Below are 21,823 nucleotides of genomic sequence, written 5' to 3'. Positions count from 1 at the left end.
CTGGAGGCGGTATCGCAGCGCCCCGGGTCAGTGGAACTGACCGGAGCGCTGCAGTGAGGAGAGTGTAGCGAGCGCTCCGGGGAGGAGCGGGGACCCGGAGCGCTCGGCGTAACAGTAGGGCTTATAATTGCAGCCCTACCCCATAACCCTGCTAGGGCTTACTTTCAGGGTAGGGTTTATTTTCAGTTCTGAGACCTGTAGTGCGCCAGCAGAGCACTTAACGTCCACATATGGGGCATTTTCTTAATCGGGAGAAATTGGGCTTCAAATTTTGGGGTCCATTTTCTTCTATTACACCATGTGAAAATGAAAAATTTGGAGTAACACCATAATTTAGTGTTAAAAATCTAATTTTTCACTTTTACGGCCCACTGTTCAAAAAACCTGTGAGGTTTAAGTACTCACTGTAACCCTTGTTATGTTCCTGGAGGGGTCTAGTTTCCAAAATGGTGTAAAATGTGGGGGGGTTTCTGCTGTTCTGGCTACATGAGAGGTTTGAAAATGCACATGGCCCCCCGACTTCAATTTCAGCAAAACTCTCTCTTCAAAAGACCAATGGCGCTCCTTCTGTTCTGAGACATGTAGTGCGCCAGCAGAACACTTAACGTTTACATATGGAGCATTTTTTTAATCGGTAGAAATTGGGCTTCAAATTTTGGGGTCCATTTTCTCCTATTACCCCTTGTGAAAAAGAAAAATTTGGGGTAACACCATCATTTTAGTGTTAAAAATAAAATGTTCAATTTTCACGTCCAACTTCAATGTAAAGTCATCAAATACCTATGAGGTGTAAGGCTCACTATACCCCTTGTTAAGTTCCTTGAGGGGTTTAGTTTCCAAAATAGTATGCCATGTATTTTTTTTTTTGTTTTTTTTTGCTGTTCTGGCACCATGGGGGCTTCCTAAATGCAGCATGGCCCCCAAAAACCATGAAAGCAAAATATGCTTTCAAAAATCCCACAGTTGCTCTTTCCCTTTTGAGCCATGTTGTGAGCCCGCAGAGCACTTTATGTCAACAAATGAGGTATTCCCATACTAAAGAGAAATTGGGCTACAATTTAAGGGGGGCTTTATCTCCTAATATTACTTTTAAAAATGAAAAAAATGGGGTTACAAGAACATGTTAGTGTAAAAAATGCAGATTTATATTTTTCTCCTCTCTATTCTTGTGACACACCTAAAGGGTTAACAAACTTTCTGAATGTCCTTTTGAATACTTTGAGGGGTGTGGTTTCTATAATGGGGTCATTTATGGGGTATTTCTCACAGAAACACCCCTCAAATCCACTTCACACTTAACTGGTCCCTGAAAAATTCAGATTTTGAAATTTTCGTGAAAATTTTGAAAATTGCGGCTATACTTTCAAGTCCTCTAATGTCTTCAAAAAGTAAAAACATGCCAACTTTATGATTCCAACATAAAGTAGACATATTGTATTTGTGAATCAATATCTAATTTATTTGGAATATCATGAAATTTTGGGATTTTTCACCAAGAAAAGATGCAAATAACGATGAAAATTTACCACTATGTCAAAGGAGAATATGTCACGAAAAAACAAACTCGGAATCAGAATAAAAGGTAAAAGCATTCCAGAGTTATTAAAGCATAAAGTGACAGTGGTCAGAATTGCAAAAAAGAGTCCTTAATGTGAAAATAGGCCCTAAAAAAAAAAAAAAAAAGGTTTCCACCGGAGTACCCCTTTAATATCTTTAAAGTACAGAATTTGTTAGAAAATAAGCTGAATTTGAGAAAGGCCGAGAAGTTGTTTTAGTATGTATTTTACATGAGTTCTCCGGAAGGAATGACCAAGGTGATAACAGTAAACTGAGGAGTTTCTGGGAGATTAGCCAAGGGCTGAGATAGCAAGCAGGTGTCCTCTGGTTACTTGCTATGTATTATTGTATAACCTGTGATGTACACTTAAAGGGGTATTCCAGGAAAAAACTTTTTTTTTTATATATATCAACTGGCTCCGGAAAAGTTAAACAGATTTGTAAATTACTTCTATAAAAAAATCTTAATCCTTCCAATAGTTATTAGCTTCTGAAGTTGAGTTGTTGTTTTCTTTCTAACTGCTCTCTGATGACTCACGTCCCGGGAGCTGTGCATGATGGGAGAATATCCCCATAGGAACTGCACAGCTCCCGGGACGTGAGTCATCAGAGAGCAGTTAGAAAGAAAACAATAACTCAACTTCAGAAGCTAATAACTATTGGAAGGATTAAGATTTTTTAATAGAAGTAATTTACAAATCTGTTTAACTTTCCGGAGCCAGTTGATATATAAAAAAAAGTTTTGGCCTGGAATACCCCTTTAATACATACCCAGTGTATAAGAAGTGGGTAACCCAGCCTAATAAACAGAACCATGAGATATGATTGCATCTGGGAGGGGAGGTAGACTAACCTTGAAAGAGGAGACAATTAGTTTCTTTTGAATCTGGGATGGTCTCCAATGATTATGAGGGCTGGGGGATGTTTTCTTGTGATGGTGTGAGAAAATGTGGTGTATTTATTTTAAAACAATATAATCTGTGACGTATATCTAGTGTATAAAAGGTGGATAGCCTTTTTTAATAAACAGATCAGCACATTATTGTCCTCGTACCAGCTTGTCTGTGTATTCATTAAAGGGGCTGACAACTAAAGGATAGGGGATAAGTTGCCTGATCGCGCAGGGTCTAGCCGCTGGAGACCCCCACGATCTCACACACATCACCCCTCTCTCATCAGGCCCCGGAGCGAACATCTCTCCGGGTCTGATGACTGCCGATCACGGGGCCGGAGTATCGTGACGTCACGGCTCCGCCCCATGTGATGTCACGCTCCGCCCCCTCAATCTAAGTCTATGACAGGGGGCGAGACAACTGTATCGCCCCTGCCATAGACTTGCATAGAGGGGGAGGAGCGTGACGTCACACGGGGGCGGAGCTGTGACGTCCTGATCACCGGCCCAGTCATCAGACCCGGAACGGATGTTCGCTCCGGGGCCTGATGAGAGCTGGGTGCTGCGTACGAGATTGCGGGGGATAAGTTGTCAGCATGGTAGTATCCCTTTAATGTAGCTTTTCTCATTTGGCCAAATTATACCTCTCATCCTTTTTGGACCCACACAGATGACCTGTAAGTGGATGTTTATCCAGATCAGTATATAGAATATTGGAAAGACTAAATGGGCCAAATGGTCCTTATCTGTTGACACATTCTATGTTTCTATGTTTATGGAGTCAGCCATCACAACATCATGTTGCAGAGTCTCACTGCTCTAAAGGTAAATAACCTGTGAATATGGTGAAACCTTTTTTCCTGTAGACGTTATGATTACTGAACTTGTCATGGTTACCGGCCTAGTTTCAAAAATCACCCCAAAGACATCTTTTCTCCAAACTAAATAACCCCAAACTTGATCATTCTTCTTGTGACGCTAATCCACCTATACCATAAATTACCTTTATCACCCTTCTCTGCACCAGCTCTAGCTGAGCATGTCCTTATATACAGGTGCCCAAAATTTGACACATTACGCCATATGTAGTCTGGCTAATGGTTTACAGAGGCAAAACTATGTCTATGTCACAAGCCTCTGTTACTCTCTTAACATATCCCATGAGTTTATTAACCTTGGCAGCCATTGCCTGGCTCTGGTCAATTAGGTTGAGTTTACTGTTCACAGTACCACAGTAATTTTTGGTAGTCGTTTTACCTAGTGTTTTATTATTTAACACATAATTGTACATTTTAAAAATACAATGTAGCCCGGACCTTCTAGGTGAGTAAAAAATGGATATACGTGGATCGTGCTTCAATAATAATTATCATTTATTATAAAATGTAGATAAGATTTCGACACTTCTCACAGGGCCCTTGTGAGAAGAACATACATATTAAAAGGCACCGCGCTCAGATCCTACTGGACCAGGCTCACAATTGGAAGCACCGCACAGAGAACTGTGCACACCACGGACACTCAGCCATTGCGGGAGCAATACCCATCACCTGAGTTACCATTTACAGACCGGTAACAATTTCTAATATTACAGACTGTTTGCTACTGTATCTAAAAGGGACATATCTACCCTAAATATCTAGAAGAGCAACTCTTTAATATATTTGTATGGTACAGATTTTACTCTGCTATTTTATCCTATTATTCTATGACAAGTTTATAGTTTTAATTACTATTGCCTAAATACATTGTTAGGTTGCCTTTTAATATGTATGTTCTTCTCACAAGGGCCCTGTGAGAAGTGTCGAAATCTTATCTACATTTTATAATAAATGATAATTATTATTGAAGCACGATCCACGTATATCCATTTTTTACTCACCTAGAAGGTCCGGGCTACATTGTATTTTTTGGTTTTCCCTTTCTAGCAATTAAGGTATAGTTGCTTGCCCAGTTTGACCTCGGTGCGTAATAGTTGTGAGCTGCACACACCTACATAGTTTTTTCTTAATTGTACATTTTGTTTTTATGGCCCAAGTGCAAAACTTAACAGTTATTCACATTAGACTATATCTGCCATTTCTCTGCCCAAGCCTTCGGAGCGGCAATATGGCGCAACGTGCAGACACACTGAAGCGATGTGCGAGTGGCCGCGCATGCACGGTGTACTCACACACATTGCAGCTGCTCCCCCTGCTCTATGAGCTAGGCCGAGAGCTCCCGCAATGTGCGAGTATACTGCGCATGCACACTGCAACTCTCACATCACAGTGTATCTGCTTGTAGCGGTGTATTGCCGCTCCGAGCAAGCACTTGTTAAGGCAGCATACAGCAGTCCTTCAGCGGCGGATCCGCAGCAAAATAAGCGCTGTAAATCCGCTCCTCTGAACGTACCCTTTCTGCCAACAAGTTTTCCTTTGCTGGACTTGCAAGTTTTCCGCTTTTCAGATAACAACGGGGTAGTTAACGTGTGTACTTTAATAATAATAAAAAATAATAACACCCTTCTTTGCTCCTTCATCTCTGTCTTTTTAGTAGGTTTTCTACTGTTTCCATTATACTTGGCAACTTATAAAAAAAAAGCCAGAAAAATAAGCTATGAATTCCCAAAAAATAGGCTATAAGGTGATTTGCATTTTGTACTTAGTTAAATAAGCATTTGACCTCTTAGCAAATCACAACTTAGTACTTGGTGGGAAAATCCTTTTTGGCAATTACAGAGGTCAGATGTTTCTTGTAGTTGGACACTAGGTTTGCACACATCTAAAGAGTGATTTTGCCCCACTCCTCTTTACTGAACCTCTCAAAATCATTAAAGAAGAAGTATCATGGACAAAAACGAATCCCCCTCCGCCATCGAATTATTATCCCCTATCCGCAGGGGATACTTCTCCTTTAACGCTTCAAGGCTGACTATTGGCAGCTTGAATCTTCAGCTGCCACCACTAATTTTCTATGGGATTAAGGTCTGAAAACTGGCTAAGCCACTCCAGGACCTTAAAAGGAAAACTGTCAGATATTTTCTCCCGCACTATCCACACTACTGGTGGATAGTGTGGGAGATGCCATGTTGCTATAACTGGCACGGGCGGGGCTTCTGGAGGTTAACTGGCAATGACGTTAGCGCCGCTTATGAATATTCATGCCCCCTCCCTCCAGTTCTCCCTCTCTTCGCCGCTCCTAACTGAAGGGAGGGGGATGAATATTCATAAGCGGCACTGACGTCAGTGCCAGTTAACCTGCAAAAGCCCCGCCCGTGCCAGTTACATCAAGATATACACACAGAATAAAACTACAATTGCGGGTGAACGGCCGGGCAGATCCGGACAAGGTAGGGCTCATTGGAATCAGTGTTTCCCGCACTATCCATCAGTACCTGTGGATAGTGCGGGAGAAAATATCTGACAGTTTTCCTTTAATGCTATACTTCTTAAGCCACTGCTTTTTTCACTTGGCCATATTTTTTGGTCCCTGTCATGCCGAAATACCTATCCACGGCTTACTTTCCTGCAGCTGCATGATTTCAATGCAGCTGCAGGTTTTGCAAGGATGCTACTAGCAGACCAGTCTGGCATTTAAAGTGTACCTCTCATGAAACAAATTTTTTATATATTAAAGATAAAGCCCTACTGAACAACTTTTCAATTGCTTTTATTTAAAAATGTTCCCTCCTTTCATATTTTTTTTACTTTTAAAACTCCTCCACTAGGGGTCTCCCTAGCAATCCTGTCAGCAAGCATTTTGGACTCAGTGAGCGAGTCTGAAATCACTCTGCAGCCAGGACACATTGAAGCTCCCCGCCAATCAGACAGGCAGGAGGGAGGTAGCACTGAGCTTGTACAGAGAGGATACTTTCTCTTTTCTCTTTTTCTCTTTTCCTCTCCCCTCTCTCCACATGGCTAATATATGCACTGCTTATCTCACTCTCTCCACCGACTTGCAGTTGCTATGACAACCTCCCCTGCACTGTGCCTTGAATTGAGCTACAGAAAAGCATATAAAAAAATTATTTTTAGGGGTTTTTAAAGCAAAATAAATGCTGGGATAGACTTAGTCAGAGACAGGGACAGATGGAGAGGGGGATTAGGAAAAGTTTAGATGGTAATAGGTACTCTTTAAGTTGTTTGGCCTGTCTGCAAGCTTTTTACAATATATCTTTAAAAACATGTAAAAAAAAAATTGCATGATTTTTGGTTCTATAGTAACTGCAAGGGAAAACGTAAAAACAAAAAAAATATTTAGGGGGAAATTTCTTACAATGGTGCTAAGTAAAATCATTGAGTGAAGAATGAGGGAAAAAATGAAGTACAGTATACATATAATACATATTCTTTTACGTACAGTCATGGCTGTAAATGTTGGCACCCCTGAAATGTTTCAAGAAAACGAAGTATTTCTCACAAAGAAGGACTGCAGTAACACATGTTTTGTTATACACGTTTATTCCCTTTGTGTGTATTGGAACTAAACCAAAAAAGGGAGGAAAAAAAGCAAATTGGACATAATGTCACACCAAACTCCAAAAATGGGCTGGAGAAAATTATTGGCACCCAACCTTAACTTAATATTTGGTTGCACACCCTTTGGAAAAAATAACTGAAATCAGTCGCTTCCTATAAACATCAATAAGCTTCTTACACCTCTTAGGCGGAATGTTGGACCACTATTCCTTTGCAAATTGCTCCAGGTCGCTCTTACTGGAAGGGCGCCCTTTCCCAACAGCAATTTTAAGATCTCTCCACAGGCGTTCAAGGGGATTTAGATCTGGACTCATTGTAGGCCACTTCAGAACTCTCCAGTGCTTTGTTGCCATCCATTTCTGGGTGCTTTTTGACGTATGTTTGGAGTCATTGTCCTGCTGGAAGACCCAAGATCTTGGACACAAACCCAGCTTTATGACACTGGGCTGTACAGTACGACCAGAAATCCGTTGGTAATCCTCAGATTTCATGATGTCTTGCACACATTCAAGGCACCCAGTGCCAGAGGAAGCAAAACAACCCCAAAACATCATTGAACCTCCACCATATTTCACTGTGGTGTTCTTTTCTTTGTAGTCCTCATTTCGTTTTCGGTAAACACTAGAATGATGTACTTTGCCAAAAAAAACTCTATCTTTGTCTCATCTGTCCACAAGACCGTTTCCCAGAAGGATTTTGGCTTACTCAAGCTCATTTTGGCAAAATGTAATCTTTGCTTTTTTTATGTTTCTGTGTCAGCAGTGGGGTCCTCCGGGGTCTCCTGCCATAGCGTTTCATTTCATTTAAATGTTGACGGATAGTTCGCGCTGACACTGATGCTCCCTGAGCCTGCAGGACAGCTTGAATATCTTTGGAACTTGTTTGGAGCTGCGCACTGTGGACAAAGACAAATCTAGATCTCTGGAGATGGACTTGTAACCTTGAGATTGCTGATATTTTTCCACAATTTTGGTTCTCAAGTCCTCAGACAGTTCTCTTCTCCTCTTTCTGTTGTCCATGCTTAGTGTGGCACACACAGACAAACAATGCAAAGACTAAGTGAACTTTTCTTCTTTCTATCTGCTTTCAGGTGTGATTTTTATATTGCCCATACCAGTTATTTGCCCCAGGTGAGTTTAAAGGAGCATCACATGCTTGAAACAATCTTATTTTTCCACAATTTTGAAAGGGTGCCAATAATATTGTCCAGACCATTTTTGGAGTTTGGTATGACATCATGTCCAATTTGCTTTTTTTCCTCCCTTTTTTTGGTTTAGTTCCAATACACACAAAGGGAATAAACATGTGTATAGCAAAACATATGTTACTGCAATCATCTTCTGTGAGAAATACTTAATTTTCTTAAATTTAAGGGGTGCCAACATTTACGGCCATGACTGTATGTGTGTGTGTTACATTTAGGGCTCACTCAGCTGATCATTTAAAGCTGAGCCCCCTGGTATATACATTTAGGGCTCATGCATACCAGAGAATTTCAAAGATGAGACATTCAGTCTGAAAATTGTGATCCAGCACCCTTCCATTGTTTTCAATGGGGATCTGCTGCAGTGTGCACACTGCAGAATTTCTGCTGCACAAATTCAAATTACAGACAAAAGAATGAACATGGCAGACTTCTTCTAGTAATTTCTATGGTGAGGTCTATTCACATATGTATTGGAGAATTCCCTACAGATTCTAGTGTATTTCATGGAAAGAATAGCAAAGAACTATTCAATATGTAATCTTGTTGTTAGTGAATCACATGTCCTAACTGCAATAATGAAATAGCTCAAAACACATAGAAACAACTGAGCTCTATACATTATACATAGAAATGTAATTCTATAAGTCACAGGTTCCCTCCATTTTATAGCATATGTGATTTGATATTGTAGTGTATATTGATTACTTCATTTACCAAAAATGACTACTTACTCTAGAAAAAGCCCCAGAGTCTTGGCCACTAGGTGTCTTACTTTGCTGCTGTCCAGTGCCTGTTAGGCTCAGTCCATTTATAGTGAGATACTAAGAAGCATTCTAAGCAGCTGTCCTTCGTGCAAATACCATTGTTCTTACTACTGTATGTACAGAGTATTATATGTAATCACCCCCTCAGTCTGAAGGCTTGTCAGCTTGTATTAAATAATCCCAAGCACAGTGCCAGCCTTTCATCAGCACTATGCCATGGAATAGCAGAGAAAAGTAGGTGATGTATTGTGACTGGCCAGACATGTAAGGAAAGGAAATATAGGAGTACTGCTGGAAAATCACCCATCTCTTGCTTCACCTCCTGAAATAAAAAGAATTAGACATAGCTGTGCACCATGAAGGAGCTCAATAACCACAATGAGAGCCCCAAAATAAACTGTTACCACTGTGAAGGGTTAAACTAAGAGAGTCAAGCAAGTTATTTAAGTCTTATGAAAATTGCAGTTACATGATAATGTAGTAATCATTTTTTCATGGCATGCTAAATTACTGTCATGGACTGGCAAAGTTTGATTGCTTTGCTGCATGGGTTTTGCCTTTCTTATTTATATCTTAATATGTATTAGAAAGATTGATCAGAATTCAATATGTCTAAATGTAGACAATTAATAATCACAAGATTCAAAATCCTTTAATGTATATCTAATATAATATAAAATAACACAATAGTAGAAATGAATAGTAACAACAAAGTAATGAAGGTATTAATAAAAAAAGAAATGTAATGAATGAGAACCCATGAAAAAAAAAAAAACACCACACTGAGCATGTGTCTCAATATTTCCATACATTGTCATAAGATATTAAAAAAAAGGTATTGCCTTAATATACTATAAAATCATACTTACTCTTGTTATTATAGCAACTAAGATATGAATTACAAGAAGATATTTCCCCATTGCTGAGATATGTCATAGAAGTTGTCTCTTCTTAAATTACCTGCAACATCAAAAGGTGAAAGCTTGAATTAAATAATGTATTATGAATTACCTAAATAAATTAAGCAATGATCTTATTTAAAAATGCAAAACTACCTTCATTACATTATTCAAATAAATGATAATTAATTCCACCCACCCCAGATAAATTAACAGAATAATGGCATGCTTCATGACCAAAAGCCTGATAAAGGGAATCTTTCAGGTCCCTTGTGCCCCCACATATGCCCAAGTACCTAACTGATGCGTTCTAATGCTCTTCTCATATGTGTAATGCTTCAAACACTAAATAAAATACCATTTTAACCAGAGATTGTGCTGTATGCTAATTAGGGTTATCCTTGGGGAAGTAGATGTGACTGCTTCAAAGCATGCTTGCTGCACCCTACCCCCTGCCAGAGCAGCCAGATTGACACTGAGTGTAGGGGAAAGTCCTAAAAATGTTCCACAGACACAGGCTGCATCTATAGTTAGGGGGAATACATTTAAAGGAATTCTGTCATCAGTGTCACCTGCACTAACCTGTTGGTACATGCTTGTAGTGCAGGTGACACTGATGATACTAATGATACTTACCTATCCCAGATCTGGTGCTCCGTTCATGGTTGTGCTTATTGTACAGCCCAAAAATGGATCACTAAGTTGACGTCGGACATCTTGTATGTATCCGCCATTTTGTGTATGTTCTAAGTAAGCAAGTTTATTCTTTACAAATGTGCCAGTCTGAGGGGAGTATCTCTCTAGTCACTCCAGATTTGTTCTCGCTGAAGAATAGAGCCATGTCTGGTATCACCTCTACAAATTCCTATCTGTTGATGGACCAAGGGGGGTTGGCATGTAGAAACTGTGAAACTTACAATTATGTCTTGTCCAAATGAACATTAGTTCATATATATATATATATATATATATATATATATATATATATATATATGGTAATCAGTAGGACATATGATATTGTCATATACTGTTAAGTATTGTAAAGGACATCAATACATATCTATTATCTTATATATGATTCTCACTAGGAGTATTGCTTAGCGCTTGCATTCCTAAGACGTGGTGGGAAGGAGAAAACCTCTCAAGTACAGACTTTAATAAGGAGCCTCTGTCTTAAGCTATGCTAGGGTTTGTGTGTGTTATTCTAACTAACAATGAATTACCCATTTTACTTGACAGAGTAACATGCACGCATTTGTGTTGAAGGAACATCCATTGTATTTTTATCTTTCCAATAAATGTATAGTTGGGAATATGTTCAACTAGGTCCCGAGATGTCTTAGGGTCCACCATGGTTGATTACTGAAGTGTCAGAGTTAATCCCTATACTTCTAATTTAGTAGCCATATGTCATGTGTGGAATATGGGTCTGAAATCAGCTTTGGACAGTTAATCCTTACTGGTAATGATGCTGGTTGCCTATGCAATAGTACCCCCTAGTGTATGGGTAGATGTCATTACGCCAACAAAAAAGTAATTATGGGTGATGTGCCCAAATGCATTGTGGGTGATTTGACATCATATAGTCATTACCATATGTACACGCCCAACCTACATTCATTGGGGAATTCCAATTTGGGAGGGTGTGTCTAATTGTTTAGAACATGGTAATAAACCCCATGTTCAAAAGACAAGGGGTCAAACCTAGAGAAAAGACAGACAAAGAAGCCTGCCCTGAAAGAGGTCCAACAAGATGGAAGCCATAAAAGCCCTGTAAGTTCAATGTAGATCCCAGCAAAGTGGACTGATCATACAGTACAGACCAATGGCTGGCTGAACATGATGATGCGATGATGGACCATGCAGCTTTCCAAGGAGCAGAAGTGAGATTCTTATATAGACTTGGTAAGAGAGACACAAAAATGGTATTCCATTTAATTAAAGGGTAACTCTCATTAAAAAAATGTTTTGCTATTGTACTCCTTATAGTAAATAAAAAATATTTCTAATATACTTTGTTTAAAAAAAAAAAGAAGTTTTCTATGTTTTATTTGTGCTGAAAAAAGCACAAGGGCACATTTTCCCCCATCTTATACACAGACTTAGGACTGAGGTCCAAACACAGAAAGTGCAGCCTGGAGTGCTGAGGGGGGTGTGTCCAGCCTCATCCAATCATAGCTACTCTCACACTTAACTGCCATATGCTGTTGGTTGGACACACCCCCCTCAGCACTCCAGGGTGCACTTCCTGTGTTTGGGCTTCGGTCCTAAGTCTGTGTATAAGATGGGGGAAAATGTGCTCTTGAGCTTTTTTAACCTCTTAAGGACATAGGACATTCTCTAACTTCCCCGCTACCTGGGCTTTAATGCCCAAGGACGTTAGAGAACGTCCTGTTGTATTTCCGGTCTCTGCCGCTCGCCGGGCAGAGATCGGAACCGGATGCCTGCTGAAATACTTCAGCAGGCATCCAGGGCAAACGCCGAGGGGGGCCATGTAGGGGGGAAAATCGCCCTTGCGATCTGCGGCGATACCGGGCTGATCGGGTCTCTGGGACCCGACCGCCCGGTAATTTTGCATGATCCCGGCTGTCACAGACAGCCAGGACCATGCTGGAGTATAGGAGCGAGGTTAACTAACCGACCAATCGCAAGAGGGGGCGGTTACTTCCTCCCGTCCTGCCCGGCCCCTGGAAGTCCGGAGAGGACGGGAGGAAGACCAGAGGACGCGGCGGGGGAGTGCTGGGGACCAGCCCCGGTACTTACCTGGATCCAGACGATGAAGATGGCGGCGGCAGCGACAGGTGAGTTGATCTTCAGACGCGGTCGGGCCCTTTACAGCAATGCACGTCGCCGTAAAGCGACATGCATTGCTGTAATGTGACCCTGTAAACTACAACTCCCAGCATGCCCAGACAGCCCTTGGCGTCTGGGCATGCTGGGAGTTGCAGTTTTGCAACATCTGGAGGTCCACAGTTTGGAGACCACTGTGCCCTTCCAGATGTTGCAAAACTACACATCCTCAGCATGCCCTTACTGTCCAGGCATGCTGGGAGTTGTAGTTCTGTAACATCTGGCCCTTCAGATGTTGCAGAACTACAACTCCCAGCATGCCTGGACAGTTTTGGCATACTGGGAGTTGTAGTTTTGGGAACCACTGTATTAGTGGTCTGCAAACTGTAGTCCTCCAGATGTTGCAAAACTACAACTCCAAGCATGCTGGGAGTTGTAGTTCGGCAACATCTGGCTCTAAAGATGTTGCCGAACTACTACTCCCAGCATGCCTGAGAATGCTGGGAGTTGTGGTTTTGCAACAACTGGAGGCACACTGGTTGGGAAACATTGTCTGTTTAATAACTCAACCCGTGTCTGTTTCCCAACCCGTGTGCCTCCAGCTGTTGCAAAACTATAACTACCAGCATGCACTGATAAACTGTGCATGCTGGGAGTTGTAGTTTTGCAACAGCTGGAGGTCCCCCCCTTGTGAATGTACAGGGTACATTCACATGGGCAGGGGGCTTACAGTGAGTATCAGGCTGCAAGTTAGCGATGCAGCAAATTTTGCGCGGCAGCTCAAACTCGCAGCGGGAAACTCGCTGTAATCCCCCGCCCGTGTGACTGTACCCTGAAAACACTACACTACACTACACTAACACAAAATAAAATAAAAAGTAAAAAAAACACTACATATACACATACCCCTACACAGCCCCCCCTCCCCTCCCAATAAAAATGAAAAATGTCTGGTACGCCACTGTTTCCAAAATGGAGCCTTCAGCTGTTGCAAAACGACAACTCCCAGTATTGCCGGACAGCCGTTGACTGTCCAAGCATGCTGGGAGTTTTGCAACAGCTGGAGGCACCCTGTTTGGGAATCACTGGCGTAGAATACCCCTATGTCCACCCCTATGCACATCCCTAATTCAGGCCTCAAATGCGCATGGCGCTCTCACTTCGGAGCCCTGTCGTATTTCAAGGCAACAGTTTAGGGTCGCATATGGTTTATCGCCGTACTCGGGAGAAATTGCCTAACAAATTTTGGGGGTGCTTTTTCTCCTTTAACCCCTTATGAAAAGGTGAAGTTGGGGTCTACAACAGCATGTTAGTGTAAAAAAATAATTTTTTACACTAACACGCTGGTGTTGCCCTATACTTTTCATTTTGACAAGAGGTAAAAGGGAAAAAAGCCACCCAAAATTTGTAATGCAACTTCTCCCGAGTACGGAGATACCCCATAAGTGGGCGCAAAGTGCTCTGGGGGCGCACAACAAGGCCCAGAAGGGAGAGTGCACCATGTACATTTGAGGTGATTTGCACAGGGGTGGCTGATTGTTACAGCGGTTTTGACAAACGCAACAAAAAAAAAAACACATGTGACCCCATTTTGGAAACTACACCCCTCACGGAATGTAATGAGGGGTGCAGTGAGAATTTACACCCCACTGGTGTCTGACAGATCTTTGGAACAGTGGGCTGTGCAAATTAAACATTTTGTACAGCCCACTGTTCCAAAGATCTGACAGACACCAGTGGGAGGTAAATGCCCAATGTACCCCTTGTTACGTTCCTCAAGGGGTCTAGTTTCCAAAATGGTATGCCATGTTGGGGTTATTTTGCTGTCCTGGCACCATAGGGGCTTCCTAAATGCAACATGCCCCCCGAGCAAAATTTGCTCTCCAAAAGCCAAATATGACTCCTTCTTTTCTGAGCATTGTAGTTCGCCCGTAGTGCACTTCAGGTCCACTTATGGGGTACCTTCATACTCATAAGAGATGGGGTTACAAATTTTGGGGGGTCTTTTCTGCTATTATGCTATTAACCCTTGCAAAAATGTGAAATTTGGGGGGAAACACATTTTAGTGAAAATTTATTATTTTTTTTTTACATATGCAAAAGTCGTGAAACCCCTGTGGGGTATTAAGGCTCACTTTATTCCTTGTTACGTTCCTCAAGGGGTCTAGTTTCCAAAATGATATGCCATGTGAGGGTTTTTTGCTCTTGTGGCACCATAGGGGCTTCCTAAATGCGACATGCCCCCCGACCAAAATTTGCTCTCAAAAAGCCAAATATGACTCCTTCTCTTCTGAGCATTGTAGTTCGCCCGTAGTGCACTTCAGGTCCACTTATGGGGTACCTTCATACTCAGAAGAGATGGGGTTACAAATTTTGGGGGGTATTTTCTGCTATTAACCCTTGCAAAAATGTGAAATTTGGGGGGAAACACACATTTTAGTGAAAAATATATATATATTTTTTTACATATGCAAAAGTCGTGAAACACCTGTGGGTTATTAAGGTTCACTTTACCCCTTGTTACATTCCCCAAGGGGTCTAGTTTCTAAAATGGTATGCCATGTGGGGATTTTTTGCTGTTCTGGAACCATAGGGGCTTCCTAAATGCAACATGCCCCCCAAAAATCATTTCAGAAAAACGTACTCTCCAAAATCCCCTTGTCGCTCCTTCCCTTCTGTGCCCTCTACTGCGCCCACCGAACACTTTACATGGACATATGAGGTATGTGCTTACTCGAGAGAAATTGGGCTACAAATATAAGTATATATTTTCTCTTTCTACCCCTTGTAAAAATAAAAAAATTGGGTCTACAAGAACATGCGAGTGTAAAAAATGAAGATTGTGAATTTTCTCCTTCACTTTGTTGCTATTCCTGTGAAACACCTAAAGGGTTAAAACACTTACTGAATGTCATTTAGAATACTTTGGGTGGTGCAGTTTTTATAATGGGGTCATTTGTGGGGTATTTCTAATATGAAGACCCTTCAAATCCACTTCAAACCTGAACTGGTTCCTGAAAAATAGTGAGTTTGAAAATTTTGTGAAAAATTGGAAAATTGCTGCTGAACTTTGAAGCCCTCTGGTGTCTTCCAAAAATAAAATCACGTCAATTTTATGATGCAAACATAAAGTAGACATATTGTATTTGTGAATAAAAATTTTTTTATTTGGAATATCCATTTTCCTTACAAGCAGAGAGCTTCAAAGTTCTAAAAATGCAAAATTTTCTATTTTTTCATCAAATTTTGGAATTTTTCACTAAGAAACGATGCAAGTTACCACAAAATTTTACCACTAACACAAAGTAGAATATGTCACGAAAAAACAATCTCGGAATCAGAATGATAGGTAAAAGCATCCCAGAGTTATTAATGTTTAAAGTGACAGTGGTCAGATGTTCAAAAAACGCTCCGGTCCTAAGGTGTAAAATGGCCTGGCCCTTAACCCCTTAAGGACACATGACGTACTGGAACGTCATGTGTCCACTCCCGATCTATAACGCGGGGCCACGGCGTGGCCCCGCGTCATAGCGGGTCGGGCCCGGCCTCTAACAACGGCCGGGACCCGTGGCTAATAGCGCGCGGCATTGATCGCTGTGCCGCGCGCTATTAACCATTTAGACGCGGCGTTCAAAGTTGAACGCCGCGTCTAAAGTGAAACCGAAAGCATGCCGGCTAGCTCAGTGGGCTGTTCGGGATAGCCGCGGTGAAATCGCGGCATCCCGAACAGCTGACAGGACAGCGGGAGGGCCCCTACCTGCCTCCTCGCTGTCCGATCGCCGAATGACTGCTCAGTGCCTGAGATCCAGGCATGAGCAGTCATGCGGCAGAATCATCGATCACTGGTTTCTTATGAGAAACCAGTGATCAATGTAAAAGATCAGTGTGTGCAGTGTTATAGGTCCCTATGGGACCTATAGCACTGCAAAAAAAAGTGCAAAAAAAAAGTGAATAAACATCATTTAACCCCTTCCCTATTAAAAGTTTGAATCACCCCCCTTTTCCCATAAAAGAAAAAACACAGTGTAAATAAAAATAAAAATAAACATAAATGGTATCGCCGCGTGCGGAAATGTCCGAATTATAAAAATATATCGTTAATTAAACCGCACGGTCAATGGCGTGCGCGCAAAAAAATTCCAAAGTCCAAAATAGTGCATTTTTGGTCACTTTTTATATCATGAAAAAATGAATAAAAAGCGATCAATAAGTCCTATCAATGCAAAAATGGTACCATTAAAAACTTCAGATCACGGCGCAAAAAATGAGCCCTCATACCGCCCCATACACAGAAAAATAAAAAAGTTATAGGGGTCAGAAGATGACAATTTTAAACGTATTAATTTTCCTGCATGTAGTTATGATTTTTTCCAGAAGTCCGACAAAATCAAACCTATATAAGTAGGGTATCATTTTAATCGTATGGACCTACAGAATACATATCAGGTGTCATTTTTACCGAAAAATGTACTACGTAGAAACGGAAGCCCCCAAAAGTTACAAAACAGCGTTTTTTTTTAAATTTTGTCGCACAATGATTTTTTTTCCCGCTTCACCATAGATTTTTGGGCAAAATGACTGACGTCATTACAAAGTAGAATTGGTGGCGCAAAAAATAAGCCATCATATGGATTTTTAGGTGTAAATTTGAAAGAGTTATGATTTTTTAAAGGCAAGGAGCAAAAAACGAAAATGCAAAAACGGAAAAACCTCCGGTCCTTAAGGGGTTAAGGGGTTAAGCACAAATAAAAAAATAAAACATTGAAAACTTCTTTTTTTAACCAACGTATATAGAAATCTTTTTTATTTACCATAAGGAGTGCAATAGCAAAAATTAGTTTTAATGAGAGTGACAATTTAAGACTAATTTGGATAATGTGCATGGAATTATACCATTTAGATTGGTGAATAGAAACATTAAATGGGTATTCCGGGCAAAAACATTTTATCTCCTATCCAAAGGAAAGGGGATAAGATGTCTGATCACAGGGGGCTTTCCAAATAAATGATTTATTGATTCACATGTACAATATGTCTACTTTATGTTTATATTATAAAGTTGACATGTTTTTACTTTTTGAAGACGTTAGGGGGCTTCAAAGTTTAGCAGCAATTTTCAAATTTCTCACGAAAATTGCAAAATCTGAAATTTTTAAGGACCAGTTCAGTTTTCAAGTGAATTTGAGGGTCTTTAAGTACAAAATAACCCATAATTGGCCCCATTATAAAGACTGCACCCCTCAAAGTATTCAAAATGACATTCAGAAAGTTTGTTAACTTTTTAGGTGTTTAAAAAAAAAAAAAATTTCCCATACACCCTATTATATTAAGTTAAAAGTGCAATCTTTATTGTCTGATTTTCGCACATTCTTTGGAGTTTAAAATGATCATCCGCCTCGTTGTCCTGATGTGAAAAATATTTGGACCAGCAGGTCTATTTTTGTATATATATCAAACAGTGCACAGTGCCTGCAGTAACACCTGCACAATTGCACGTTCAGGACAGGGCGTCTGTATTTAAAACTTATATGGCCCCCCTCAACATGTTTTACTACCGAAGTAGCGTTGTCAAAAGGCAAATGGGCACTAAGAGAAAAAAGCTGTGTCGGGGGTTCTTATCACCTCCCTTCATGAGGTCACAGGAAGCTGTATTAAAATAAGAATAAACACCAATGAGATTTGTTCCACTATGATTGATGTATCTATTGGCCACTGGAAGTAGCCAGTATAAGCAGCCTATCAGCCACAAGGTATAATGTCTGCCAATCCAGGGCCAGATCCCCTGATTGACAGCTAGGTCCACAAGTTAGACTATTTCAGTTTCTTTAATGATGTCCGGTCATGACGTTCTGCGCAGAAGACCTGCGCGATGTAACTAGCTCATTAGCTCCGTAATAATTTACTGTGCGCGTGCACCGTGACCTGTCGGGCGCATGCATACTTCCGGCTGTGCACGGTCCTGTGCGCAAAACCTTAGACGAGCAAAGAGACTGATGCGCAGTATAGATGCGCAAGAACTTGGTGGAAAAAACAAATAGGTGCCTTATCTCTTGTATATGTCTTGCCTTAGAATAAACAGTTTATTTCAGAAAAGAGTTCAGCTTTGTTTCTGATTGATTTATGTATGCTTTCCATATATGTCCTTTTATTTATGAGATTAATTGCTAACAGTGGTTGCAATGATTATATAATGAATACAAGATGTTTATATGGTGCATGGTAAGTATATGACGATAGGCATTGTATATCATTATGAATAAATGGTTACATAGTTACATAGTTAGTACGGTCGAAAAAAGACATATGTCCATCAAGTTCAACCAGGGAATTAAGGGGTAGGGGTGTGGCGCGATATTGGGGAAGGGATGGGATTTTATATTTCTTCATAAGCATTAATGTTATTTTGTTCCAGGAATGTATCTAATCCTGTTTTAAAGCTGTTAAATTTTCCTGCTGTGACCAGTTCCTGAGGTAGACTGTTCCATAAGTTCACAGTTCTCATGGTAAAGAAGGCGTGTCGCCCCTTGAGACTAAACTTTTTCTTCTCCAGACGGAGGGAAACAGGAATGGTAAACAGGAAAGCTCTTAGGCTCTTTCTGTATATATGTTGTACAAACAATTGGATAGTATTTGCAACAATTATGTAATAAAAAGGCATACAACAAGCATAGAATATCTAGTAAGCATGTATAAAGAATACACATAATCGACAGTGATTCTTAAATGGTAAGTATTATAAATGAATACTCCAGAATTCTTTTTATACTGATAGGCTGCTTCATCTTCCAGATTTGAGTCTGGATGTATTTGATTCTTAAATTTAGTCATATGGGACTTCTCTATTTTTATATATGTGAGAGTGACCTCAACATAGGCTAAAGTGCTAACTCCAATCAGAAACGAAGCTGAACTCTTTTCTGAAATAAACAGTTTATTCTAAGGCAATACATATACAAGAGATGAGGCACCTATTTGTTTTTTACACCAAGTTCTTGTGCATCTATACTGCACATCAGTCTCTTTGCTCGCCTAAGTGTTTGCGCACAGGACCGCGCGCAGCCGGAAGTAAGCGGGCGCCCGACATATGACGGCTTACGCGCATCTATACTGCGCACTTGTCACTTCGCCCTTCTAAGTGTTTACGCATGAGTTCGTGCGCAGTCGGAAGTAAGCGAGCGCCCGACAGGTCACGGCGCACGCGCACACTAATTACGGAGCTATTAAGCTAGTTACATCGCGCAGGTCTTCTGCGCAGAACGTCATGACCGGACATCATTAAAGAAACTGAAATAGTTTAACTGGCTGTCAATCAGGGGATCTGGCCCTGGATTGACAGACATTATACCTTGTGGCTGATGGGCTGCTTATACTGGCAACTTCCAGTGGCCAATAGATACATCAATCATAGTGGGACAAATCTCATTGGTGTTCATTCTTAATACAGCTTCCTGTGACCTCATGAAGGGAGGTGATTAAAACCCAGACACGACTTTTTTCTCTTAGTGCCCATTTGCCTCTTGACAATGCTACTTCAGTAGTAAAACATGTTGAGGGGGGCCATACAAGTTTTAAATACAGATGCCCTGTCCTGAACGAGCAATTGTGCAGGTATTACTGCAAGCACCGTGCACTGTTTGATATATATACAAAAATAGATCGGCAGGTCCAAATATTTTTCACACCAGGACAACGAGGCGGATGATAATTTTAAACTCCAAAGAATGTGCAAAAATCAGACAATAAAGATTGCACTTTTAATTGAATAAAATTGGGTGTATGGGAAAAAAAATTTGGGGGTTGCCTAAGGGTGACCTATGAGTTTGTGGATTAATTCTCCACCCTCCATACATCTGTCTCCATTTAAGTATATACTCTTTAGGTGTTTCACAGGAATAGCAGCAAGGTGGAGGAGAAAATTCAAGATCTTCATTTTTACACTAACATGTTCTTGTAAACCCAGGGTAAAAGGAGAAAAAGCCCCCCAAAATTTGTAACCCCATTTCTTCCGAGTATGGAAATACCCCATTTGTGGATGTTAAGTGCTCTGCAAGTGCACTACAGGGCTCAGAAGAGAAGGAGCACCATTGGGCTTTTGGAGAGAAAATTTGGTTAGAATAGAAGTCGGGGGCCATGTGCGCTCACACAGTCCCTGTGCTACCAGAAAAGTGGACCCCCCCCCCACACGTGACCCTATTTTGGAAACTACACCCCTGAATGTAATAAGGGGTGCAGTGAGAATTTAAACCGCACTGGCGTTTGACAGATCTTTGGAACAGTGGGCTGTGCAAATTAAAAATGTGTTCAAAAAAATCTGTCAGACACCTGTGGGGTGTAAATGCTTACTGCACCCCTTGTTACGTTCTGTGAGGGGTTTAGTTTCCAAAATGGGGTCACCTGTGGGGGAGTACACCTTTCTGGCAGCATGGGGGCTTTGTAAACGCACATTGCCTTCAATTCCAGCCAAATTTACTCTCCAAAAACCAAACTTTTCTCCTTTCCTTCTGAGTGCTGTAGTGCGCCCGCGAAGCACTTAACATCCACATATGGAGTATATCCTAACTCAGAAGAAATGGTGTTACAAATTTTGGGGGTCTTTTTTCCTCTTGTGAAAAAGAAAAATTTGGGGTAACAAAAAAATTATTTTCATTTTTCACGTCCAACTTTAACAAAAATTTGTCAAACAACTGTGGGGTGTTAAGGCTCACTATACCCCTTGCTATGTCCTGTGAGAGTTGTAGTTACCAAAATGGGGTCACATATTTTTTTTTTTTGTGTTTATGTCAGAACCGCTGTAACCAGCAGCCACCCCTGTGCAAATCACCAGTTTAGGCCTCAAATGTACATGGCACGCTCTCACTCCTGAGCTCTGTTGTGTGCCCTCAGAGCACTTTACCTCCATATATGGGGTATTTCTGTACTCAGGAGAAATTGTGTTACAATTTTTGGGGGTCTTTTTTTCATTTTACCTCTTGTGAAAATAAAAGGTAGGGGCAATACCAGCATGTTAGTGTCAAATATTAAATTTTTTTACACTAACATGCTGGCGTAGACCCCAACTTTACCTTTTCATATTGGGTAAAAGGAGAGAAAATTTGTAGCGCAATTTCTCCTGAGTACAGAAATACCCCATATGTGGCCCTAAACGGTTGCCTTGAAATACAACAGAGCTCCAGTGCGAGGGAGTGCCATGCGCATTTGAGGCTTAAATTAGAGATTTTCATAGGGATGGAACGGATGCAAGCATGGTGCCTCCT

At 40.9% G+C, this 21,823-nt stretch overlaps 1 protein-coding gene across 1 annotated transcript in view; it reads right to left on the bottom strand.

The window, feature by feature from the left end:
• Positions 1 to 21,823, bottom strand: part of CALCRL (calcitonin receptor like receptor) — a 264,381-nt gene that overhangs the window by 206,325 nt on the left and 36,233 nt on the right. Inside the window, exon 2 of the mRNA XM_056533480.1 lies at positions 9,750 to 9,840. Coding sequence (XP_056389455.1) covers positions 9,750 to 9,800 — 51 coding nt within the window. The 5' untranslated portion in view covers positions 9,801 to 9,840. The remainder of the gene's footprint in view (positions 1 to 9,749; positions 9,841 to 21,823) is intronic.

Source organism: Hyla sarda, chromosome 8 (assembly GCF_029499605.1).
Source record: "Hyla sarda isolate aHylSar1 chromosome 8, aHylSar1.hap1, whole genome shotgun sequence".
Classification (NCBI taxonomy): Eukaryota; Metazoa; Chordata; class Amphibia; order Anura; family Hylidae; genus Hyla; species Hyla sarda.
This window is presented reverse-complemented; position numbering and strand designations above follow the sequence as displayed.